At 51.3% G+C, this 27,126-nt stretch overlaps 1 protein-coding gene across 1 annotated transcript in view; it reads right to left on the bottom strand.

Annotated features, from left to right (window-relative positions):
- Positions 1–23,532, bottom strand: part of TRABD2B (TraB domain containing 2B) — a 221,041-nt gene extending 197,509 nt beyond the window's left edge. Inside the window, exons 1-2 of the mRNA XM_018043936.1 lie at positions 22,984–23,532; positions 20,358–20,918 (exon numbers count right to left, since the gene is read on the bottom strand). Of these exons, the coding sequence (XP_017899425.1) occupies positions 20,358–20,918; positions 22,984–23,085 (663 nt within the window). The 5' untranslated portion in view covers positions 23,086–23,532. The remainder of the gene's footprint in view (positions 1–20,357; positions 20,919–22,983) is intronic.

Here is a 27,126-nt window from a genome sequence, read left to right on the forward strand (position 1 = left end):
ACACCTTAAAATACATGAGAAAACTGGGAAGCTGGCCAGCTTTGAATGCAGTCACAAGTGGGCCAAGTCCTATATCAAACACCATTTCTTCTGTGACACCCAGCCTAGCGAGTCCTTTTGGAAGCGATTGCTCATCAGTCTGAATCCTTAAAACAATTAACTACCGTGTGGTTGAAGGCTCATCCAATCAATGGGAATTTATTGAGGTCCACTAGCCAGTTAGGCTTGCCCAGTCAAAACCCCCTGCCCTCCCCACAGACACATCTCCTGATGGGAAGACAGGGGCCTTTTTCCTGCGTTCCGACAGCACCCGTCCAGCACCAGGCCCAATTCGGTGTTCCACCCCTTTTGCTGTCCAAGACTCCAGAATCTTCTCAATCACTTTTCTCACCCCTTTCTGGAAATAGCCTCCAAGACTGAGATCTGCACCAAAGCCTTCCCATTCACCCAGAAAGAAAAATGCAGTTAATCAAAGCAATCTGGACTTCTCTTCCCATTCCCACCACCCCTACCCCCACCCCAGGACGAAACCTCCCTAAGTGATTAAATGTTATAAGAAGGATTTGGCATATTTACCTTGTCAAAGATTGTGCTTTTGTGGTGCCTCACGGAACACAAGCAGATTAAAGAGCCAACAGTGAGATGGACAATCGGCAGAGACCAAGGAGGAAAGAAAACAGCAAAACCTCAAGATAAAAAGTCCCTCTTGATCTCAGCCAATAACCTCTAATCACACACAGACGAGGCCAAGCATATAACTAACAGTTCTTTTCCGGCAAAAATAATGCTAATTAAGTAGTTATAAAAATTATTGTTATTATGAGCTGTATCATTATTATCATAAAAAATTAAATACTGGCTAGAAATTCAAAAATCTTTCTTCAGGATCTAGTTCCCTCCAGTTTTCTTAGACAGCGGTTCCCTGCGGCCCTTAGGAGACAATGGACTCCTTCGCTCTAGCATCAGAGGCCCTCTCGGCAGTGCTATCAGCCTAGTTTCCACTCACTCACCCATCCAGCGGGTTTTCGTTTTTAGCACCTATTCTGATCCACATGCTGGTACACGGGTGCTCAGCCCTTTCAGTTGTGTCCAGCTCTCTGCAGCCGTATGGACTGTAGCCCGCCAGGCTCCTCTGTCCATGAGATTCTCCAGGCAAGAATACTGGAGTGGGCCGCCATGCCCTCTTCCCAACCCAGGGATTGAACCTGCGTCCCCTGCACTGCAGGCAGATTCTTTACACACTGAGCCATCTGGAAAGCCCCCGTATGCTGGCAGACGGGCCATAATTGTGCCCCTCCAACACTATCTACTTCCAATTCAATAACAAAGACCCTGGCCACATGGCCCAGTCCCCTCAATGCCCTTCCAATTCCTAGCACTATTTCCATCTCCTCCAGGAAGCCCTGCCTGATACCTCCAGGCATCCCTGGAGACTGTGCTTTCTTTCCCTCCCATACATGGATGGCGGTACACTCTGCTAAATATGCTACTCACGCTCAGTCCCTTCACTGTGCTTACATCTTAATTTCCACAGAGGCAGGGACCACGACACCTCACAGTAATCGGTGCCGAATTAACACTTGTTGACTGACTTTACCATGGACATAATTCAACACAAACTAACACGTGCTTGCTTAATGGAAGCTGGGATAGGAAAAAGCAACTTCCCATGGGCTGGGCATGGGGAGAGGCAGGAAGGCGCCCCGCTCAGTGCCTGGCACATGCCCAGCAGGGCGCGGCAGGCGGCCAGGCCAGGCCCACCCTTCACGTCCGGATCGCCTGCCAAGGACATCTGCCCTTTGCACTCACCCCTCAATTGTGTGGGCTGCCGAGGAGAAAGGTGGCGACTGAATGAGCAAACAATGCTGTCCCCATCCCTCCAAACGTGCTGTGGAACGCAGATGGGCCATGAACAGCAGTGTTAGCAAGTGGGGTTCTGTGGGAGCCACTCTAACGCCCCCGAGTATTTGCATGTTAACCTCCTTAACGTGCTCCTCTGTCTCCTCTCCTTTCAGTTAATGGCACCACCGGGGCCAAAGCACGCAGCATGTTTCAGCTTCCTGATCTCTCCACAAGCAACTCATCAGACGCACCATCGACTCTGCCTCCAAAACGGAGCCAAACTGACCTCTGCCTGCTTTCGCCAGGTCCAAAGCACCATCACGCATACTGGTGTCCCAGTTTCCTCCTCTCTCAACTCCAGGAGGGCCCATTCTGCATACCACACCCAAAGCCACCGCTCATGTATAAAAAAGAAAATCCGATCTCCCCTGCTCTGAACCAATGGCTTCAAAATCTAAATGCCTTCTTGTGATCTGAAGGCCTCATGAGATCTCACGCCACCTCCTTTCTGCTCCACCTCCTGACACTGTCCAGTACACAAAGGGCTCTGATCATGACATCCTCTCCATTCCCTGAGCAGGCCTCAGTGCTTGGCATCTGCTGCTCCTTCTGCCCAGAATGTGCTTCCCAGATTCTCATGGCTGGCCCCTTCTCATCCCTCCAGACTCAGCTTGAAAAGCACCTTCTCCCGAAACCCCCAGGAAACCAGCAGCTGCTCCTCCCCTTCCTTTATCCCCATAACACCCAGGTCCCTCTCTGGCCCATTGCCCTTTCCTTATACAACTTGCCATGCTCTAAAACGATCTACTCATTCATTGTTAAACCCTCACTTCCATGCAGGTAAAAAATTTCTGTCTCGTTCACAGCTATATTTTTAGCATCTGTGGCAGTGCCCAGCACAGAGCAAGTATTTGACAAACACAGAGCATGCGTGTGAGCAGTGCCCAAACACACTGACTGGATGAGGAGCAACACTCCCCATGCCTTAGGTATGGCCTGCTCATAGTGACTTCTTGCCCAAGTGGATCGTATGGAAAGATGGGGTGAAACGAGTAACTTTCAGTGGAGGAGACTGACAGAGTGCCTGAGCCGGGTGACCAAGGTTAGTATCTGTAGTGATAAGTCAGGCTGGCAGTATGTGCCATCAACAGAATGTGATAAACACGGCTTTATCTCTAGTCTTTTTCTCCTCAGAGGATAACCCCAGACTCATCATGAGAGAAATTAGCAAAACAAACCCCAAGCGAGGGCCAAATATCTGGTTATTACTCAATGTCAAGGTCATCAAAAACAAGGCAAGTTTGAAAAACTGTCCCAGCCAGGAAGAATTGGAGGAGAGATGATAAGTAAATGTAATATGGGATCCTGGCACAGAAGAAGGACATTAGGGGAAAACTGAGGAAATCTGAGTGAAGAATGGACCTCAGTTAACAACAAGATGTCAATATTGATGCTTTCATTGTTAGAAAGTACCATATACTAATGTGAGATGTCAACAACAACGGGAAGTGGATAGAGAACTCTGTACTATCTTCTTAATAATTCTGCAAATCAGAAACTGTTTTAATTTAAATATTTATTTAAAAAAACACATTTGTTATGAGTGAATGCACAGCAATAAATATAGTTTCATGTCTTTTGTAAGAATACACTGAACATAGGCTCCAGTATGATGCCAGGAAAGAGCAAATTCTTGAGTCTGTGAAGCACCGGGGCTGCTCTGCTTACAGCACTGGTTTGTTAACAACATACTCAGGAACACTGTCAAGGAAGACCTCAGCCCTCTCCTAAGCGGACTTCCAGTGGTTCAAGATTAGAAGCACTTAGGTCAACAACAAAAATAACAAACCCTGCTCTCTTTGAAGATGAATCACATTTTTCCAGTGCTCTCAAGTCCATCCAGCCACAAGCATTGCTGAGGCCCTATGGTGCACCCAAGCCCAAGATCAGCTTAGTAGCCAGCTCCTGCACCAGACAGAGGACCAAGTCCCACCTACAGTGAAGCTGGTCCCCTCACTTTCAAATGGTGTGATACAGACTATAAATGGCACAGATGTTCAGAGATAACAGATCATGGGAACTACAGCAATCAAGGAACCCTTCCTTTAGGAAGGGCCAGACTGGATCTGGAAAAGGAAACAGGATTTTGAGAGCAGAATGAAGGAGAGAGGTAGCCAGGGATCACAGCACCAGTAGAGTCAGGGCATCCAAAACCAGCTGCAAGGAGTAGTCTGAATAGACTTGCCAGGTCTCCTAGGGAAGCCACGGAAGAGGAAGCTGGTTTGCTGAGTAGAGGCTGGAGATCCTCCCGGGCTTTTCAGGCCAGGAATCAGCACCTCCTCCAGGGAGCCTTCCCCAGGCACCAGGTGAGCCCTCCCTCTTCAGCACCCCTTGCCTGGCATTCTCTCATTGCTCACACCAGCTTCATCCTTCCCGGTCACGTGCTGCAGGCATTCCCGTGCCCTCCTTCCTGCCCACCTGTAGGCCTCCTAGGGGCAGGATCCTTTTCTGCCTCCTCTCAGCCTGCTCTAGAGAGCCCTGCACATCGAAATGGCTCAGAGAAACATCTGGTGAATGAATAAAAAGAAGAGTGAATTAATGAGTAGATTACAATCTAAGAAGCCAGGACTTTACCCCTCACACAATAGGGAAGCCTACAAAATTTGCAGAAAAATATGCGATCAAAACAACATTTCCTTCCCCATCTCACCAGCCCCTTCTCTGCTTTCTTTGCCTTGAATACTTAGCCTATCCTGACTTGTTTCTTATCTGTCATGTCTTATCTGTCAATGACCTCTCAGTCATTCAACAAACTTTAGCTGAGCGCCTACTCCATGCCTGGCTTGTTCTAGGTGCCAAGGATACAGATAACACAGACGGAATTCTCTACTCCCACAGAGCTGACATTCTAGTGAGAGAGTGAAGGGCAATAAACACAATAAGGAAGTAAAATATACAGAATGCCAGCGGATGGCACCTTCCGTGGAGGAAAACAGCAGGAAAGGACAGGAAGTTGAAGGGAGTGATCTGCCTTCATAAACAGGTGTCACAGGGAGACAGACTACCTTTGAGCAAAGACCTGAAGGAGGTGGGAGAGAGGACTTTTTTCTTTCGCATCCACTGATACATGCCTAGTACCTGCAGCAGTACCTGACTGGCAGCAGGCACAGAAGAATGAGTGTGTTGAAACAGTTAATTCATTTTTTTTTTTCATTAAACTTTTTATTTTCAGAGAATTGTAGAGAGATAAGCAGTTGTTAGAAATAATACCCTCCACTCAGCTTCCCTCAATGGTAACATCTCATGTAACTGGAATTCAAATTCAAAACCAGGACTGCGACATTAACACAATCCTCTGATGTGATTCAGACTTCAGAGTTTAATGTGTCCTTGCTTGTGTATACGTACGCAGCATACTCAGCGGTGTGCAACCGATGCTTCCTTGCTTGTGTACATGTGTACGGGATGTTCAGTGGTGTGTAATTTTAAGGCCCAATCTCTTTCTGACAATTAGGAGGCCAGTTGAAGAGTTGGAGGGAAGTGGGATGGAGCAGGCTGGGCACTTCCACACGTGGGAGTTCTGTTTAATCCTCACAGTGCTCCAAAAGAGTAGGTGTTCTTATCCCCATTCTACAGACGTGAAGACTGACAACTGCAGGGCTCAGAGAAAGGAACTTGTTGAAAGGCACACAGCTGACAGGTGGAGAAACCAGAACCCCCAACCGTGACTGTCTGGTTCCTTCACTGGGGCACATTCCTGCACATACGAATGGCCTGAATTTAAAGAAAAAGAGAGAGAGAGAGAAGCAGCAGGGACCCAGAAGAAGGCCTGGCTCTAGGAAGGGAGAGGAAAGAAGGGAGGAGTTGATGAGGATGTCACTGGGATTCTGCGTGAGGGAGACAGAAGTACCATTCATGAGAAAGGATGGAGAGCTGGAGAGTCCTCAGAGAGGAGCGAAGGGATGTCTTGGCTCAGCCGGACCCAGTGTGCAATCTTGGGCAAGTGGATTTACATCTCCGAACTTTGTGTTCCTCAATGAGACCAGGATGAGAATGGCCACTCAACCCATTTGCTCCAAGGCCAAGGAGAGATGAAAAGGTAGCCCTCTGGCAAAGCTGAAGTGCCAGACCAACTGCCAAAGCCAGAAAGAAGGCGACCCAACCCGACAGCCCAGACTGCCTGCGGCCTCCCGACGAGAACGATTGGCTGGCTTTCCCAAAGATGAAAATGCAGAATTTAGGTCAGCAGGCAGAGAGAAGCTCGCTTTGTTTACAAGAGACAGAGAGCGTGTGTTCCTATTAAATGCCTTTGAATCGCAGCGATGATGAGAGACCCAGGGCTGTTTACCACTTGGGATATTTACTTTTCTCATATACAAAGCAGTTCGGGTGCCGTCAGAGCTGACGCCACCTCACACTGCGGCCCTCTGACGTCTCTGTGCTTCCCCGGTGCCCACACATGGTTTGAATTTATCGGTTTTAGCAGCTTTCATTTATATTGTGTGAGGATCACGGAATGACCAGCAAACAGAAGCTCTGATCCGTGTCCTGGAAAAAACACAGACGTGTGAGGAAAGGGGGCAGGGGGAGGGCTGGGAAGATGCCTCCAATCCCATGAGAAGCACTGAGGGCCCCCATGGGAATGAAGCATCAACAGGAAAGCATCGCGGGTGAGAAGGGGCTCAGTGGGCAGAGCTGCCAAAGCTGAACACCTGGGCGCCACAATGGGACACATGGGCGTCTCCCTAGATGTTTGACCTCCTAGAACTGAACATCTGGTAATCTGCGAACAGAGTGGGGGTAGCTGGGGACTTTCTGTTTCCCACCCAGATACTCAGGTGGTGATGTGAGGGTACAGCTGGTAATTTTACAGCTGACCTCAGGATCCCTGGGTGTGTCCTGGGAGCCAGGCCCCAGGCAAACTCAGGTCATCAGATGAGGGTCCTGCCCTCAGAGAACTTCAGTCTACGGAGGAGACAGACATGTAAACACATCAAAGACAGTAAAATTAACAAATGCCCTTTTCCAGTGAGGTCAGAGCCAGCAGAGGCAGCAGCTTTGCAGCAGCAGGATGCCATGTGCGTCTAGCAAGTGCTCACATCCATGGAGCAGGCTCGGCCAGGGAGGAACCTGCCCAGGCTCATGCTGCTGGACTCCTGATCCAGCGCTCCCACGATGGACAGACCATGTACGAACTGCAGATCCTCCCATCCCTCAACCTCCCAGAACCACCTGCATCATCCCACTTCCACACTGAACAGCTGGAATCCCTCCCCCCAGTTCTGCCATCAAATGGGCCATACAAAATCCAAGGCCATGTTATGCCATGGTAACTATTTTAGAAATGGTGATCAGGGTCTCAGGCTCCTCACAAAGAGCTGATCTTTAACTACACACTAGTCTCACTCAGCAACTAGACCATTTTTACGGTCCCGTTTCAAAAAGACAACACACCCATGTTCCTGTTCCAGAAGCTGAGAGTCCTTCTCCTCTGGCTCAGCACTGAGATCAGCTTGGAATTATTGAGGGAAAAGACCTTCACACGGGAGCTCCTCCCTCAAGCCAAGGGGCTTGGGAATTTCCAAGCATGCCTGAGTGAGGCGCTCCAGTAAGAAGAGTGAATTACAGAACACAGGAGTGCGGAGCGGTGGCCCCCAGTGCTCCTAGGATGGAGTCTAAGTTTCTTAACACGGCTTAAGAGCACGCCACCATGTGGCCCGCGAGCCGCCCTGGCCAGTCCCCTGAGCCACCTCTTCCACCAGCAAGCACGCTCCAAGAGTACAGGATGGACAGTGAGTGAAGACGGCCCCTCAGTCTGAGTCAATATTACCATCAGCTCCCAACCCCATACTGGTGCTCCTCCTGAACCCTGAGAACACCTGTTTTTCTATACTGATCTAAGGTGGCACTGTACTGCCAAGTATAGTATGAGCATAGGTATGAGTTCCTAGCCCAGCCAGATACTCATAAGGAGGGGAGGTCTGTCTATTGTATACAATGAGCATCTTCACCAGCAAAGAAAACTCCGGGACAGCAAGGATGCTATCTCATTCATCTTGATACCATGTGTAAGGCCTCGCACGGCCCTGCAAAGCCCCAGTTGCAGGTGGGGCTGGGGGCTCAGGGTCAGCATTCAAGGCAGATGGGAGCTGTTACGCTACCCAGCACGGGCTCCTGAGGCTGGGTTTTGGGGGTGGCCCTTTGCCACACTTCCTCCTCCTGCTCCTGCCCTAGAGAGCTACACAAAGAAGTATCCCAGCTGTCCAGCCTGTGCCATTATACATTCACGGCCTCCACTCCCGCTGGGCCCTCAGTCTGCCCTGCTATCCCTTTACCTGCCAAGGTCAGCTTCTGCTCTCAACCCCTGCCTCCCTCCTCACCTCAGGCCCTGGCCAACAGACCACCTCCCTCTCTCCTTCCCAATGTGGCATTCTTTCTCAGGAGGGAACATCAGCTGTCTACCAACTCCCTACTGCTCCTAAGCTTTCTTACTTCTAGTCCCAGAAGAAGAGCTATGCCTCCCCCATCCACTCCTGACCCCTCCCACTGTCAGATTTCAGTCCCTTTCCATAGATGCAGAGAGTGTGAGTGCCCAGACTCTGCAGCCAGATTGCCTCAGTCTGAATTCTAGATCCTCCCCTCACCAACTGTGTGACCTCAGGTAAATGAAATCACCTATTGGTGCCTCAGTTTTCTCACCTGTAAAATGGGGTTGAATTATACTATGTCCCTGAGAGACTGTCACGAGGATTCAGAAGGGCAGTGCATATATAAGACTCAGACGCATTCCTGGCGCTCTGCTGTGGAGCACTTCTCTCTGGGGTCTCTTCAATCCCTCCCTCACCAGCCCCAGACTTGTGACCTGGAAGTAAGCCTGGCACAGTGTGGTTTCCAGCAGGGTTTGGCAAACAACTGAAGGAAGGAATGGATGGGTGAAGAGTTCCGTAATAACTAATTCAATCCACTGAGTAGATACAGGGTACTTCTCTTTGGGAGGAAGAGAAGAGGAGAAATACGTACTGAGCAGCACAACGCACACAGCCCACTGAAGAGCTAATAAAGTCCGGCCCAGGCTTTAACCCCAGCTCTCCCTATCACTCTGGGTCACTGCTATTAACATACCAGCCCCTGTGCAAAAGACAAACAGGACCCTCAGAGAGGGAATGGCTTCAGGTCATGCATGAGGCATGCAACCTGTGGCACAGCTGGGCCCGTAGCAGTCTTCAGCCTAAACTTTTTTTCCTTTTTGACGTGTCCACACCCCAGGGAGTGGTGGGAAATCGTAGGCAAGCTGAACTAGAACAAGCATGGCTAGATGGTCAGAAAAAAATAACCACGCTCTGGGTGATCAGGTTGCAGGGTCCCAATCAGGCCAATCCCTCACCCTGCTCTGGATGACGTTCAGTAAAGAGGAGACTCAAGGATTGAGAACCACTTTCTCTATGGGATGGGCTTCACCTCCAGACACAGTGTGAAAATGGGCCAGTAACAATAATTAAACTGACCATGACTTAAACCACCACAATTAACATCCATTACCCCTGAGTGTGTGCCAGGCGGTCAGCTCTGTGGTGGATATGCATTACCTCATCCACTCCTCAACACACCAGGAGGTGGATGCTATTATGAGCCCCAGCTTTTCAGATATGGAAACAGACCCTCAGTCATCCAGTCTGAGTTGGTGGAGCTGGAATTCTAACTCCAGCTCAGTCCAGTCCCTTTCTTAAAGTATCAAAAGATCTAACTCCTGGCTCCATCATTCTGCACAAAGTACTTAGTCTCAGCTCCTAAAATGGGGGAAATGATACTTACCTTTCAGGAGTATTTTAGAAATTAACTGTAATAAACCCGAGGTCTAGCACATAATAGGCACTAAATAACAATGGCTGTCTTGGGAGCTGGAGAGGAAAAGGAGAGAGTACAGTCAATGGAAGGAGGGGTAGAAAGACCTTCCTTGCAAACCTTCTGCATTGCCCATCTGGCACTTCTGCCTAACAGTTTCTTTCCCCCAGGCAAGGCCTCTCCCACTCTTATCTCCATGGGCCCTGGTCCTGTTGAAACTGCAAGTTCTCCATCAAGAATCCTGCATCCCTTTCTCATCACCCTCTCCATAAAACTACACTGATGGAAGCAGAATAACAGAAAAGTCACCTGCAAGACCACCAGAAGGCCTTGGCATGGGGGCTATATAGTGCTGGGTCAACTAAACAGTCAAACTCAAACACAGTGACCGTACCAGTTATGGCCCCTGAGGTCCCAAAGTGACTCAGTTCACCCACCCATGGCCCATACACAGTTCTTCAGACTGCATCTCATCCCCAGCAGAGGGTCTGGAGCTCAAAAATATCCCATAATCCTGAAGAATTTATAGCCACCCAACTAGTTCTCCTGTGGGGGGGCACTGGGAGTCAAAATAGGGGAGATGAGAGGGTAGGGACAGGAAACTGGTCCAGCCCCCTTCAAGGTGTTTGTCTGGGGGGTTGGGAGGAATTTCGAGCTAGAGTTCTTGCATGTGAAAGACTGTGGAAACTGCAAACCTCGATGCAAATGGTTGGAATTATCATTGCCAATTAGGCTTTTGTCTCTCCTCAAACTCAAAGCAGAGCAGTTCAAGGAAAGGAAACCGTGAGAACTAGGGCAAAAAGATGAGACAGGGAGGTATCCGAAAGGCTTTCTCTGCCCACAGCTTCTTTTCTCAAAAGCGGTTTCAAATGGGGCTGGAGGCTTAAATTACAAACCGCCTAGAAGTCGCCCTAAGTCGCCAGGAGGTAAAACTGGTCAGGAAACTTTACAGAACCATAACAGGGAGGAAGCAGGTAAGTCCTTTAAATAGAAGAGGAACTGGAAAGGAGCTGGCCTTTTATCTGTGCACTTTGGCTTCCCAGGGCAGGGCTGGCCAGGGGACATGGGCGCAGCCTGCCTTGTCTCCTGCACAGTCGCCAGGGCTGACTGAGGGGCAGGCGGGGCCATGTGCAGCGCTTCTAGGAAACATGCATCTTCAATAGCGGAATCTCGTCTGAGCAAAGCCGACTGCACTCTGACCCTGACTGGGAGCAGAGGTGGGCAGGAGTGGGAAGCCGGCTCCCAGAGCACATCACATTACCTGCCAAGACCAACCCCCCATCTTTGCCTACGGCTCCCCCCTCCACCGTCCCCCACAGTGTAAGGTGCTTCTGCTCCCTCCCCTCCCCACCCTGGAAGGCATCACAGCCTCGTCCTTCTTGCTCACTTTTGTATCTCAGCACAAATCCCAGTATCTGGCACACAATGGGAACTAAAAAACATTTCTGGAAAAATTATATGATGATGCTAATTTAAAGATGCAATAACCATGGGTGTCTGGTACTTCATAATCAGTTGATCCTCATAGCAATCAGATGAAACTGGCAGATAGGAGACTAAGACCCAAGAAGGTTAGGTCACTAGCCTTAGGTGACCTATATTCCTGATGAGTGCAATGATTCTGGGCCCTGCCTGAAAGAGCACTGGCCTGTCCTGGGCCCTGCCTGGAGGCATCCTAGGGGGCTTCTGAGCTGAGTCTGTGCTATGCTGGGTGAATACTGACTAATTCCTGGTTCTGAAGGTTAAGTCAGGCCAGGATGTTCCTCGGAATGAGGAAGCTTCATGCAAAGAAACAGGCTCACAGGTAAGAGAGGTAAAATTGAGTGCTTTCCCCTGCTCTTCCTGACCTGATGGGGAGAAAAGGAACATATATATATATTGGGACAGGAATCACATATATATATAGGGACATGCCCTATAAAGGGCATGGCAACCCACTCCAGTATTCTTGCCTGGAGAATTCCCACAGACAGAGGAGTCTGGTGGGCTAGAGTCCATGGGGTCCCAGAGACGCAGACATGACTGAAGTGACTTGGCATGCACAGGGAGGGTGGATGGTGGTTAGGGTCTGATCTGAAAGAACCTGCAGGTCCCCTGGCTCCCAGAGAAGTCACCTTGCCTAGTCAGGGGAGGAACACGGGCCAGCAGCAGGGGCCACTGAAGAGACTGGATAGGACCTAGGCCACCACCAGAGACAGCTCCAGGGCCGTGACTTGTGTGGGCCAAGTCTGATGACCTTCTGGCTCTTTTCAAGGGCAGTCAAGCATGCAGAGTGGCCCTGGTATGACTCACTCGCTATTAGGGACTGCAGATTTGCGTCACTCTGTCCATATGCTAAGGTCCTAACCTCCACTATGATAGTATCTGAAGATGGAGACTTTACTAGGGAATTAGGTTTAGAAGAGGTCATGAAGGTGGGGTCCTCATGATGGGACAGGTGCCCATCACCAGAGCACTAACTCTTTCTCAATCTCTAATATAAATGTCAAACTGAAACTGAAGTCGCTCAGTTGTGTCCAACTCTGCAACCCCATGGACTGTCACCTAACACGCTTCTCCATCCATGGATTTTCCAGACAAGAATACTGGAGTGGGTTCCCATGTCGTCAAGTAAGCCTCAAAAAAAAAAAAAAAAATCAGAAACGAAAAGGAAAAAAAATAAAACTTACAATGCTGAAAGCCAATCACATCATTGCACCTAAACTCAGACTGCCTGAGTTATGATCAGGCAGTATCAGCCGAGAGGGGACAGTCCAATCTTGTGACTTTCATCTTCTCGGATGAAAGTCTGGCTATAAGGAATCATTTGCTTGAAGGGTCCAGGCTTTTCAAATGGCTGCCCTCAGGGACCCTTAAAGCCAGACCATAAAAACCAGGGAGGGCTCTCAGGTAGAGGAACAGCATAAGCAAATGCATGGAGGCCTGATCAGGGACTGTGTGACAGAGAGAGGGAAGGAGAGAGGCCTAGAACAGGTTGGCAGCACGGGAGCCCAAGCAAAGTAGCAAGTATGGTTGAAATTAAACATTTTTAAATGAAAATAAAATGGGGGATGTAGTGACCCTGGAGAAGATCACATGAACTCTGAGTAGAGAGAAGGAGGGGGAAAAAAAAAAAAAGAGGCCTTTGTTTGCCAGGAACAGACAAGGAAGAGAAGACACCAAAGCATTCCGGGATGGAGAGACAGAGACATTCAACAGTGACCTGTGGTGTCATAGAGTCCCCACCAATGGACTAGCGATAGCACTGAACTGCTTCCATGTCTCAGGTGGGCAGTCTGAGGCTTTCTGTGAATCCAGAGGCCAACACGCAGCCTCCTGTTAGCATCCAGAGCTGCCAACACCTCAACCACAGGATACAACACAGGGCCCCAACTTCAGAACTGGAAAACATCCAGTCTCATTTTGTAATCAACTTTGAGCATATTTTGAGCTAGGTTTTGAAGCTGGGTTGATTAGGAAAGAAAAGACAGCCGCAGTAATAATCACAATAGAATGTAAAATATCTAAGTGGTGAAAGAATATCATAAAATGCCATCACACATTTCACAGAGGGAAAGAATAGACGTGGCTGCATCATCAGAGAAAAGCTTGCCCCAAGTCCTCCCAAGCAGATGAGATTTAGAAGCATTCTGGGAAGACTTCCTGGAGGAGGTACAGCATGGAGCTGAGTCTTAGAGATCTCAGAGGATTCAGGAGTAGGAGAGAAAAGAAGGAAATTCCTGCAGAGGGAGGGGGCCCAGCACATGCAACAGCATTTCCAAGCTTGGGGCAACGTTCTGTGTTCCAGCGGATATTCTGCGCAGATTTAAAAGCCTGTGGATCCTGGAGGAGCAGCTAGGCCAGACAGCTTGGCAGCCGCTGAGCAGAGCTGAAGGCTGGGCCACCGGCTGCCTGTGGATTAAGTGGGCGGACAGAGAGCCAGTGATGGGAGATAAAAGGGAGTGAAGTGGATAATATTTAGAAGCAAACTTGAGGGGGAAAGAAACACGGCCGCCTGGCTGCCTGGCTGCAGGCTCGTCCTATTCTTCAGTTTCCTCCCTTGGAAAGCTGCATTACCAGGCGACCTCTTCCTGGCTTTGAGAGATGTCCAAATGGGAACTATTAACAAAGGCACGCTCCCATTTTTATCTCCGTCACAAAGTCAGGCTTTTCTTTGGCCTGGGGAGGGCGGGAAGCTTTGTAGGGAGGAGATCACTGTGTTTGAGGATGGGACTTCTTGGAATTCTTGAGAACTGGTCCCTTCCAACTCTAAGATGTTAGAAGTCTGTGTGTATGAGCTGAAAAGTCTTCAAAGCTAAAGGGCTAGGATTTCACGATGTGAAGATTCTTTGAGTCCAAAAATGCCTCTGAGGCTAATGTTCTAAGATTTCACCATTCTTAGATTCCCTGAGTCTCCAAGTCCCAGCTCAGAGATTCTGTAAATCAGGAAGACTTCATGCTGTGAACTTCTGATTCAGAGACAAGAATATTTCATGACATCTTGGTCACACCTCCGGCTTTATGGCCTTACTCTCCTTTGATGGAAGGACCTGAGCCATGCTATGTGTCTGCTTCTGAGCTTAAGAACATTGAATGTTAAAGTTTGAAATTAACCAAGCCAGGGGAAAAAAGAAAAAAGAACAGAGCCTGCTGTGCTGGCAGGGGCTTTTTGCAAACAGCTCTCTGGGCACACAAAGAAAATGAGAGTACACATGTCTAGGGGTCAGGCCTTGGGGGTGCTCCAGGTGACTTCCACACCATGTGACAGATATTTGCTGAACAGCTCCTGACCACAAGGCTGGGATGGGAGCCACAGTGGGTGCTGCAGGCTGTGCCTGCTCCCAGGCCAGGATCTGCAGTTACAGGTGTGGACTAGCCCAGCCTGTGCTTAGAGCCAACACTGACCCCGAGGCTCTCTGTGGGTGACCCACAGAGAGAAGATGGCTCAGCATGGTTGCAGGTCCTTAGGGGTGCCCAGCTGGTCTTAAGAGAAGTGTCTTACCCTTTCGATCTGGGGAGGGCACACGGATCTGATAGGAAGCCACAAATAGGGATGAGTGCTATGGACATGAGAGGCCAAAGGTCACTGCTGCTATTGCTGCTATAGCTGCCACGGAGGCCCAGAGGGTGGGGGTGGGGGTAGGAACAGCCATTCTTGGAGGATGGGAAGTGAGAGGTGGGTTCCATGAGATGGGAATGTATGACAGCAACAGAAAGGTGACGTGCAGGCAGGACACAGGGGAGGCTAACACACAGGCTCTTCATGCCTCGGTTTCCACGGCTGTTAAGAAGAAAGCATTGATATTGCCCCTGGCTTGGCAGTAAACTCCCCAGGGGAAAAATCCAGGCTGCTCCCCGTACTATCCTGGCTGACACTAAGATGCTCTGGCTGAATGAATGGGGGAGCCAGTGAGGGAGGAGTCCTGGGGAAGGGCAGGCTGCAAGGCTGGGCAGCTGTACACCAGACTGCTCCACAACAGGCTGGGGCTCCATCCGCTTGACAGGCTGGAAGCAAGAAGCAGCAGGTCACCCACTGGAACCAGCAGGCTTCAGCACGAGTAGATGAGGTATAAGCAGCAGCCCACCATAGACAAGCTGGCCAGCCCCTCCCAACTGTGCAGAACTCAGCCTGGAAATCTCAGGGTGGCCCAGCCCCTCCAAACTACGAGGACTGCAGAAGAGCACACGGAAGTCAGAACTGGGCGGGTCCCGGAAACTGCGGGACAGAGCAGGCAATCTAGGCCCGGAGAGGGACAGGACAAGCCGAAAGTCATGGCCAAGGTAGAAACAGGGTAGGCCTGGAGCCTGTTTTGTACTCCACTGCCCGCTTCATTATTTCCACGTTTTGTGTCCTTGTAGGATGGTGAGGAACTATTAAAGTTCAAGGAGGGAGCTCTTCACTGCGGCTTGCGCCGTCTTTCTTCATTCATTCCATAGTGCTGCACGAAGGAAGGGAAGCAGGGATGGTCATATCACTGTTTCTGACCATTCATTCTCTCTCTGAATCCTAATTAAGCACCCTATAATATGTGCCGTTCCCTCAGATGTATTAATAGACTAGGACCTCTGACTATAACCAAGGAGACCCTTTATTCAGTTGTGTTGCCGAGCCTGTGTTAAGGGTGCTGTCTTCACCTTGGTCCCTTGGAAAGCTGGGCAAGCCTTTAGAAGAAAGAAAGATAGTGCGCTAAATTGTGTCCAACTCTTGCGATCCCATGAACTGTAGCCTTCCAGGCTCCTCTGTCCATGGGATTCTCCAGGCAAGAACTCCTATTTTAGAATCAGATCCAATTTCTAAGCCAGGGAGAAAATCAGTTTCAGCACTTTTCAATAATCTCTTTCAATACATTTTTTTAATATTCTATTTTATTTTTTAGCAAGATACGATGATCTCCCTGCATTACAATACACACATCACCAGATAATGCCATCTGACTGTTAAAAACAAAATTACATCAGCTCTCGGAATCTTGAAAAACATGCTCTGGCATCAGACACACTCACGCTTGAATCCTGAGTCCCCCTGACCTGGCTGTATAATCACAACCGAATGACTTAACCTATTAAGCCTTAATTTATTGTCTGTAAAAGAGATACAATGACAGGCCTTGTCACATCTCTGGGAGGATTAGAGATGATGTAATTACGAGGTCTAATATAGCGCCCTGTATGGAGACACAGCTCAATAAATGATGACTTTGGGCTTTCTAACTCCTTTAAGAGGAGGCTGTAGAATTTTACAAACATCTTGGACACCCTTGGCAGCCACACCCAAGCCACACACACTAGATGAACAGCGTCGGCGTGTGAGTTAAATCACAGCCAAGTTCAGAATGGCAGTGTCCTTGTTTTTTCATCTTGCCTTGGAGAACCACATAACTTAGAGGGCTCCTCATCCAGTGCCTCCACCGAACTAAGTGGGGGCCACTGAGGCCCCCTAGAGGGAGAAAGAGGTCCCCTAATCAGTCCACTGCATTCGGGGCAGCTGGTACCAATCCCCAGAGGCAGCCAGCAGAGCTGATTGAAATGGGCAGGTCTCAAGATTGTCACAAGATCTAGACTCGAGACTCAGGCATCCCCCGGCCCCTGAGCGCAGGGGCTACCACTGCCTCCTATTACTCCAGCTTTACTTTGTTCAGCAAAGCACAGGCAGTGGGCACAGCTGCTGGAAGAAGCTGCCAACAGGTGAAGGTGACGCCTCCCATGCAGCCTTCTTCCCTTGTCCTGAAGCCTCCCAGACTCTTTTCCAAGCATGGGCCCTATGTCTAGGTAGTCCTCTTACCCTCCTGACAACCCCCCCACAGGTCACGTTGGTTCACATCCTCACAAAACCAGCTCAGTTGTAAAAAAAAAAAAAAAAAAAAAAAAAAGGCTAGTCACTACTGTTCCATTCAATAGATAACAAGAACACCAGAGTTATACACAAGTCATTGGGCTTTGGAGCCAGAGCTGGGATCGAAACCTAGAAGCTAGACTCCCATCCCTCAGCCCACTATGCTTAGCTGCCTATAAACACATCAGAGAAATCTTTAGAGGACCTCCCTTTACCATCCCTGCTCTAGCCACAGAGCCAAAGGAAATAATTTCTCTACAAGGGTAAATTCTCCAAGAAGTAAACTGTGAAGCCCTTTACCCTAAAGGAAAGAAGGGTACAAAAGAAAGTACTGAAGGAAGAACTGCAAGACACGAATCACCCAGACGCAGGACGTCCCGGGAATCAACCCAGGGCAGCAAGGGGATTGCGTCCTTCCCTTAAGTCAGGCAGACTGGCTCTGTTCCCTGTGGCCTTGGTCAAGTCATCCAGGCTTTCGGAGTGCCCACCTAAGAAAGTCATAGGGTTGTGAGACTCCGACAAGATGAAAAAGCGTGCAGAGCCTCCTGCAGGGTGCCTGGCACATGGAGTTGATTATAATGGTCCCATGGAATGTCAGGGTTGAGTGGCTTGAATGATGACCTAATCCTGGTGTCTCATTTCACAGATGGGAAAAACAAGGGCCAGAGAGGGGAAGTGACTTGCTCAAGGTCACATAGCAAGCACACAGTGATGTTGGGTTCAGTGCGCTCAGTTCATATTAAAATTAGAGACCAGGGCCAAGAAGCTTGATCTTGCATGCTGTGCAAAGATGGAAGAAACTTTTACATAAGACCTACCTTCAGCCGGCATAGCTTTCTTTCTCCATTTAGCTAGGGGAAATGTGGTATAATCTGACTAGAAGAAAATATAAGAATTTTGAGAAATACTAAAATCAAAATTAAAATCCCAGGTCTTAACAAAACGTACTCTCTTTTCAAGCTTTTTTATCCCTCACCATCTTCTCTTTGCTCCCCCCTCCCCAAATATTTTGCAATAACAGTAATGCTGGGAGGAAAGAAAAAATAAAAATCTGATGCACTTAACAGATATTTCAGTACAATAATGCATCACAGATGTTCATATCAAACTGTGCACGCGTGCATACAATTTTACTGAGAAGGCTGTTGTTGCATTTCTGACTTTTGGGTTGGGGATCCCTAACAACTCCATCTGCCCAGGCTCTGGAATCGCTCCCTTCCCAGTTAGCCCATGTCTGCCCACGAGTATGGAGGAGAGATTTCATCACCTTGCTCCAAAATGATAACAGGACAAATTGGCGAGGTCAGGCACTCTGGCAGGTGGTGAAGGGTGTGCAGATTAGGGAACCGAGAGGAGTCCTGTTTTCTTTTGTTCAGGACTTGCTTCCTGCAGCCCTCTCAGGGAGCTGGACCCAAGAACAATTTTAAGAGACGGCCCAGGCTGGTGATGGGGTGGGTGCATTTTTGAAACCAGAAATTTGAGTCTGTTTGATCTTCAAACATGGGCTTTGGGGACTGTCAGCGGGCTTCTTGCTGGCCGATGAATGGCTCTCAGGAACTTTTCCTAAAACATAACCTCACATGCTTTCCAGCAAATGTTTTCAACCTACCAGAGCCATCCTTTGGTTGCACAGCAGTGTTTCCAGACCTCGAAGAAAGATAGTTTTGTTGTTTTAAGAGAGACAGATTAAAGCCAGGGGCTATTTAACCAGAGGGTCTGTGTGCTCCCTTCGGCTTTGGTCAGATTCCTCTGTGGTTGGTACAAAGAGGGTGTTGAGAGGGACAGTGGGTCGCCCACCTTCCCGGCCTAAAAAAAGACATCGAGGCCAGACATGAGGCCTCTGAACAGAGAGGCCTCCCACAAACCTGTCTCCAAAATGAGATGGGTGGTGAGCACTGGGGAGCCTAACACAGATAATATCAGCTCCTGAGGCTGGCAAGGGAAAAGTCACTTCAGAGGGAGTGAGCCGGTACGTTCAGAGGAATCAGCACCGGGCCAGAGAATGCACAGGATTTTTCCCCGTGGAGAAGGAGTCAGGCGTAGTCAGAACCCTGCGGGGCGTGACTAACTGCCCCAATATTCCTGCCACCGGGCCCTCTGGGGAAGGACTCCACAATTATGGGAGAGCCAGCAGGAGAACCGACAAACCCGCCTTTCATTTGGCCGGCAAATCAATCTGGCTTCTTACCTCCCTGGGGACAATATTGCATTTCCCCTGGAAAAACAAAAGCAGAGATCTCTGAAGGGGGATCAGTTTCTGCTCCTGTTTCCCTGGTGAAGAGCTTGCAGCATCTCGGGAGCACAAGCAGGTCTGGTTCCAGCAGCAGAGCTTGTGGTCCAGCCAATCTACCGGGCTGGCTCCTTCCTGGAAAAGCATGTCTTGGGGACCACGCCTCACTTAGGGCATGGGCCCAGGGCCCTGCCTAGGGTCCTGCTTGCAGGAGCCACCAACCCCTGACTCGGAGGGCCTGTTCTGGGATTGACAGCCCGTCTCAAGGCACAGATGTGAACTCATTGTTCCCAGGGCCTCAGAGTTGAGTTTGGGGCCAGTGAGTTGTGAGTGACCTCTGCCCATGGAGACAGGGCTTTTAACGACACTTTGCCGGATAAGCTCCACCCTCCTCCCTGCCCCCATGCCTGAGGTTCAGAAAGCAGAACTGTCAACCTTGAAGTGAACACATCTCTCTGAAGTTATTAACCCCCAAACTATCCTTGCTGACTTTCTCTCAGCCTAGGGAGGCGGTCCAAGGGGCACATGGAGTTTTGTAGAGACCCTGGGAAATTTGGCAGCTCTTAACCTCAACCTGCAAGCCAGGGCCACCGGACCCCAGGTCCATTGCATCTCTCCTGCCTCCCAACCCCAGAAGCACATCTCCCTCTATGTGTCCTCCGTACACATACACACACACACACACACACACACACACACACACACACACACACACAACGGCTGCCCAGATGCATCCTCCCAATGGCCTCAGGACAACCTCCTGCTCTTGAAACCCCAGGGCCTCAGGGAAAGTCAGATGCAAACTGGCAACTCTCTCTGTTTCTCATCACTGTGATGCTCCAAGGGAAATTCTTTCTTCTCGGGCAGGCACAGCAGGTGGGGAGTGTATATATCCCCACCAGGTAGCACACTGAGACAGAAGCAAACACCTGAACTCTCACCCCCAAGCTCAGCACACACCAGTCTGTCTTCATACCACCACAAAGGCAGCCAACAGCTGCCCCACAGCTCGAAAGACCCTCTCCCTTTAAGGGAAGGACAGGATCTGGCCGCAGGAGGAAGACAATCTGAGAAGAGGAGGAAGGCACATGGGAACGGCTGGGCTCTGGGACCCAGGCGCCCCGTGCTTACCTGGGAGAAGTTGAGCCCATTGAGCGGATGGCATTGCTCCTCCACGCGCTCCACGGCCCCGGTGCTCTTCTTCATCTTCTCAGCCTGCTGGGCTAGGTAAAGGTCAAGCACTGGCACACCACGGGAGCGAACGTCGGTCTCCGTGAGCGAGTTCACCATGAGCATTACCCACACCGGCCTCTTGCGCTCCCAGTTGCCCGCAATGGCATTGAACAGGTAGTCGGCGTAGAGCCCCTTGCCCCGCTGTGCAGGTGTCATCCATGACGGCATCATCAGTTTCACGTAGTCCAGGTGGCGCTTCAGACGCCAGTAGAGCTCGCGGGGCAGCACGTCCTGCAGGTTCTCCCCGTGCGGCAGCAGCTGGCAGCTGGCCAGCGCTGAGATCGTGTAGGGGTCGGTCAGGTCCAGCTCGAAGTAGACGCGGGCGCTGGCCTGGAAGGCTGCCTTGGAGTTGTCCGGGATGAAGTCCCAGACGCGGGTGTAGGGGACATGGATGGTGCCAAACAGATAGGCCGGGGGGTCACGCCGAATAGTCCACAGGAAGGAGTTCAGGTCCCTCTGCTGCAGAAGGAGAGGTGAAGGAAGGCCGTCAGGCTGAAGCCAGCAGAAGGTTAGAACAGAGGGGGCAGGTGGAGGTGGGGATAGAAGACAGAGACCGACTTAGGGCGATGGGAAGGAGCAAGGGCTTTGGAAACTGAGACCCACATTCAAATCCTGGCTTTGGCCTGTCTTGGCTGTATGATCTTAAGCACACTGTTTCACTTCCCACAGACTCAGTTTCCCCATCTGTAAAATGAGAGCTGAGAGCAGCCACCTCAAAGATTGTTGGGAGGATGAAAAGACACAATCTATGTAAATAAGCCCAGAGAGCAGTGCCAGGCTCAGAAGGAGTGAAGGCAGTGAAGGAAGCTCTCGTTATGATTGGCTCTAGCTGTGAGTGCCAAGGACTGCCACACCACCTGAGAATATTTAATCTTGGCCAAGCCAAACCTTCACCGGCGGTGTTTCATGTGGAGGGTGGGGAGAGGGGGACCAAGAGTCCTGCTCTGGCAAGAAGGGAGGAAGTCATATAACTTTTAAATCCAACCATTAGAAGATACACGCCAAGAGCACTTTGAAAGCAGAACACCTATTAAAAATAGCCTATTTAAACAGCTACTTCCCCATTCAGCAGGGCGGATGCAGTTTTCTTTTTGGAGGGCAGGTCTGGGGTGTCAGCTACTCTGCTCTACCAGCTGAAACCACAGATGAGAAAGTGCTTTAAAACCTGCAGGCTAAGTAAAGTCTCAGGCCCTGGTTTGGGAGTGAAAGATTCCACAGACTTAGTCCCAAGAAATGTACATGCTTTCCAGTCTCCTCCCTTTAAAAGGTGTACCTGGGCTCCAAGTCTAATTGTCTGCCGTCACCTAGGCTCTGAAGAGGAATGTGTGTGTGTGTGTGTGTGTGTGTGTGTGTGTAGAGATGAAGGAGGGTCGTGAAGACATGGGTCATTTCTCCAATCCAGTTTAGGTCAAGGGGTCAAGGGACATGAGAAAGGGTCTCTCCTGTCTCTCAGGCAAAGTCACTGTCCACCCAGGAACATCCTCTGAACCATCACTGCCATCGACCCTGGAACACCCCCTGGACCGTCCACTGCCAGCCACTACCTGCAAGCTTTCCGTCAACTCATAAAATTTTTCTGCCTGATTCTAGTACAAAAGAAAAGTATCTGTTGGGGTGGGGAAAGGGAATAGTACCTTACTTTACCAACAGTCAACAAATGTAAATCTCAGCATCCTGGTGAGAGACTGGCACTGAGGACTCTGCCTGTCGCCAAGGTCCCTGTTTCCATACAAGTCAGGTCGCTGGAGGTGCACCTTGCCCAAGGTCAACTAACTGGGCAGGCAGTGAGGACCTTACAGACGGTTTCCTGCTCCCTGGTCTCCAAACCAGGGTTATTTTCAAGGCACTAGTTTACACTTCGAGGGAGAAAGACTGAGGGAAATCAAGGGATTCCTTAGTTTGGAAGGAAAATTAGGAAACTTAGTAATTACTCAATCCCCAAAGAAATATTAGGCCAGCATGTCCTGGCACTTTCTTTTCCTCTCCTCTGGAATCTTCATCCTTTTCGTGAAACCGGGGGCACCTGGGAGCGTGGGTGCTGGGGCCTGGGCTAGAGATGCAGAAAGTTTGCCTGAGGTCACCGGCGGGGGTCAAGAGAGAGAGGGGAGCTTGCGAGGAGTCTGGGCGTGTGAACGAGAGGAAGGGGCAGAGAAGAGAAAGGCAAGGAACAGTGTCAGAAGTGGGAAGAGAGGAACCAGAGGGTAAAGACGGGATCAAAGTAAGAGGGGAGTCCAAAAGGGCACAGAGAGGAAAGTTCCAAGCGGGACCGAAAGTCCGAGGAGAGCCCGAGAGCGTCAGCGGGTGGGGAAGGAGCTGGAGAGGGAGCGCCCCAGCTCGGTTCCCAGCACGGGACAGGAGCTCGGGCGGCAGAAGCCAGGGCAGGGCGCCCGAGGCAGCGCCCGGAGCAGAGAGGTGGAGCGGGTGGGCCGAAGTGGGTGCGGAAGGCAGGACCCCCAAACCATCGTCCCCGCGGGGCTGGAGTGGCCGGGCGGCCGGGAGAGTGGCCGGGCGGGCGCTCGCTCACCGATCCGGGCGGCCGGCACTGTCCTCCGTCCGGGGGCTGCGGGCGGGCGCGGGCGGTGGCCAGGAGGGCGGCGAGCAGCGGCCCTGCCAGGGCGGCGTGCATCCTGCCGGGCCTGCGGGGCGCGGGGGACCGTCCTGGGAGGCGCCCCCTCGGCGGGGCAGGCAGCCCCCGGCTGGGCACAGAGGTTCCTCCGCAGCGCGGGGCTCCGGACGCGGGATGCCGGGAGCCCTTTGGGGCGTGGCTGGATGTCCCTGCCGGACCCGGGGGTCCCTTTGGGGCGGGGCTCCGCCTGCTGTAAGAGGGGGATCCTCTGGGGCGGGGCCCCCTCACCGGGGCGCGCCGCCCGCTTGGACGAGCCCCGGGGCTGTGAGAGCGCGCCGGGGTCCCGGGACGCGCGGAGGTCCCGGAGCTGCGTCGCGGTCCAGGGGTGCACGGTGTTCCCGGAGCAGTACCGGGACGGCGGGCGCGCGAGGACCCGGGGTTATGCTGGGGACCCGGGGCGCGCAAGGGTCCCAGGGGTGCGCGGTGCTCCAGGGGGCGCGCGGTGGGACAAGTGCGGCGGCGGGCGCGGCGGGGGCGGGGGTCGGGTCTGGGGCGCCCGGTGGCCCCCGAGCGGGGCTCAGAGGGGCGGCGGGCGGCCGCGCGGCCGCTGCCCGGGCTCCGCCATGCTGCTCCGCGGCCGGGAGGGAAGGAGAGAGGAGGGCGGGAGAGCGGCGCGGAGCCGGGCCGGGCGGGGGGCTGGGGCCGCCGGGGCGGGGGGAGGGGAGGACCCGGCGCGGGGGCGGGGGGCCGGGGCCGCGCCGGGCCGGGCCGGGCCGCAGGGAGTCCGGGCGAGCTCTGCGCCCGGGCGCGGCGAGGCGGGGTCTGATGGGCATGGCAGGCGCTCGCTCGCTCCTCTCCTGTTCCCTCGCTCGCTCCCTCATACACACGCGCGGAGGGAGGCGAAGCCCGCAGCAGCCACTTCCCAACTTTCCAAACTTCCCAGCGCAACTTTTTCCTCTCCTCCCCTGCCCGCGCCTCCTCCTCGATCTCCCTCCCTCCTCCCTTCGCCAGCTCCGCTCCGGGCCGCAGCTTCCGCGCGCGGCCGCCAGAGGGCGCCTGGGCCGATATCCGAAGGGCCAACTTCAATCCGCTCCTCTCTGGACTCCACTGGCCCGGGCAGAGGCAAACGTGGGCACATGGACCAGACAAGTCCTGGAGCCGTAAACAGCTAGAGAGGAGACGGACAGGAGGGGGTCGGCGCTCCCAGACTGGCTGGAAGGCAGCGCTGAAAGGAAATCCCCGGAAGCTGGTATCTACAACTTTGTATCATACCCCTGTTCCCAATGCTGGCACGTGATTAGTAGGTGTTGTGCGGACACTAGTTGCATGCAAACAGAACAACAAAATGATCTTCCTCAAAATTTCCTCAGACTTAAACCGTTTAAACAGCTTTCTCCATCTATATCTTTGTACCACACAGGATCCTGGTGAGGGGTCCTGCAAGGGTGAGTATCAATCTCCCAGTTCCTTAGACCTTAAAAGTTGAAAGAGCCCTTAAAACCAGCCTCCTTCAGTTCTGGAGAGGCAAATGAAGCTTAGAGAAGGCCAAGAGGCAAGACCCAAGCCTCTGGATGGTTTCCAGCCAAGAGGGAAACTGAGTCATGGGCACCACTGCTTACTTATGTTAAGAAGAGTTCACTGACTCTTTCTAGCCTGAGGATAGAAACTGGAGGAAGAATGAGGTGAAGTTGTCAGAGCCCTCAGCCTATGGAGGAGGGTAGATGGGGACAAACCTGCAAACAGGTAATTAAAATATGGACGGTAAGTGCCAGGTGAGGCCGAAGCTCAGAGAAATGGGAACAGAGAGAAAAGTGTCCTCACTCGGCCTCAGGGCTCAGGGAAGACTCCTGGGAGTGGTCTTGAAGGGTAAGTCAGGGGTAGCTGAGTACCTGCAGGGGACTGCTAGCAGTTAGGCATGGCTGGAGCAAAAACCCAGTGGTAAGAACTTAAGTTGTGTCCTCTGGCCAGGTGTTGTACTTGGTATGTACTGCTGCTGCTGCTAAGTCGCTTCAGTCGTGTCCGACTCTGTGCGACCCCATATACGGCAGCCCACCAGGCTCCCCTGCCCCTGGGATTCTCCAGGCAAGAACACTGGAGTGGGTTGCCATTTCCTTCTCCAGTGCATGAAGGAGAAAAGAGAAAGTGAAGTTGCTCAGTTGTGTCTGACTCTTAGTGACCCCATGGACTGCAGTCTACCAGGCTCCTCCATCTATGGGATTTTCTAGGCAAGAGTACTGGAGTGGGGTGCCATTGCCTTCTCCTTGGTATGTAGTAGGTGATGGGGAATCATTGCAAGACTTGAAGTAGAAGGTGGCTGGGGCCGATATGCTTTTAGGAGGCCTGGAGTGGAGGGGTCAAGCTGAAGGTAGACAGATCATTGGATAGAAGGGCAGTGAGTGGAGAGGGCCCCAGACTCCTGGCTCTCCCATGCCTCCCACAGCTTCAGGCAGCAGTGAGAGCAGCTGGAGAATGGCCAGTCTAGAAGCTGAGCGGGAAAGACCCACTGGGCTGCAGGGGCTGAAAAGTTTCTGGAGCTCAGGACCTGGATCTTTGGTGGGGAACCGAGAAGGTAAGGAGGGGCTGCCAGAAACTTCCAGGCTGACTCACCTGAGATCGTCATTTCTGAAGGTCAGAAATAATGACGGTGGGCAGTTTCATCTGGTTCCACCTGCTGGGTGTCAAAGCCGCCTCGACTCTTTGCTGTGCACACCTCTGGTGACAGATGCAGATCAGGCCAAAGGGTCCGGACGGTGTGAAGAACAGCGTGGCTCCGTGCTTCTCACACACAGAGCTCTGAGACCTGCAGCTGCGACCAAAGAGGCCTTGAAAGAGCCTCCACTCCTCGGGGCTCCAAAACTCCCCGCAAAGTCAGCACTCCCTGCGGTGAGGATGAGGTGAAAAGCCTGGGGAGTGGGAGGAGGATTTAATTCCATTGAGAGTGCGTGTGATGGTCTTCACAGGGACCTAGAGCACAAGGCAGATTGTAGGTAACAAAGGACGTGATGAAATTCAAAGGAACCCATGTAGTTGAAGTGATGGTGCACATGACTATGTGTATGAGTTTTTTAAATGTTCCGGGAATTTTTTGCTAAAATTATGAATGTTTCACTGGCTAATTATCATGAGAGCCAGTTATGACTTCCTCCTCCATGGTCCTTTACTATGGCTGTGTGACCAGGTCAAAACAATCAACTTCTCTGTGCCTCTCTTGCTTCACCCCATTTCTTGCCCTCACTATTTTCCTGAGTCAGTGTGTACAATAACACTTGAGGATCCTCACCGGTATGTATGGTTACTGATACTATTACTGAGATGCACGAAGAAACAAGTTTTTCCACTCCTAGGTACCTAGCCAAGAAAACAGAAAGCATCCGTTCTCACAAAAGCTTGTACCCAGATGTTGATAGGAGCACTATTCAAAATAGCTAAAAGGGAGAACTAACCCAAATGTCCGTTAACTGATGAGTGGCTGTACCAAATGTGGTCGGGTCATACAACGGAATACTATTTGGCCATAAAAAAGAATGAAGTGGTGATACATGCTACAGTATGGCTCAATCTTGAAAAGATTATGCTAAATAAAAGGAGCCAGTCACAAAAAGGCATATATATAATATGATTCCACTTATATGAAATGCCCAGAACAGGCACATATATAGAGGCAGAGAGTCCATTGGTGGTTGCTTCGGCCAAGGAGGAATGCAGAGATGGAGGTCGGTGGGGAGGAAGCACCGTGGTTAAAGGGAGCTGTATTTCTTTGGAAAATAATGAAACTATTCTAAAATTGATTGTTGTGATGGTTGCACAACTCTGTGAATATACTAAAAAACCCAGTATATTGTACAGTTTAAATGGGTGAATTGTATGGTATGTGAGTTTTATTTCCATAAACTTCTTACTCCCAAAGAAGAACAAACTAGTTTGAGGCCCCAGGAGAGGGTGGTCCCCAAGAATAGGGGTTTCTGTGTTTTCAAACAATTTTTCCCCCACCTGGTATATGGTGAGCATATGAGCTATCTTTAAAGTCCTGGAGGTTCCACAGGCTTCTGCTAACCTCTCCCTGAGTGGCTTCAGGTGGTGGAGCTGTCCTGGCTAGACCTC

This window comes from Capra hircus, chromosome 3 (genome assembly GCF_001704415.2).
Source record: "Capra hircus breed San Clemente chromosome 3, ASM170441v1, whole genome shotgun sequence".
NCBI lineage: Eukaryota > Metazoa > Chordata > Mammalia > Artiodactyla > Bovidae > Capra > Capra hircus.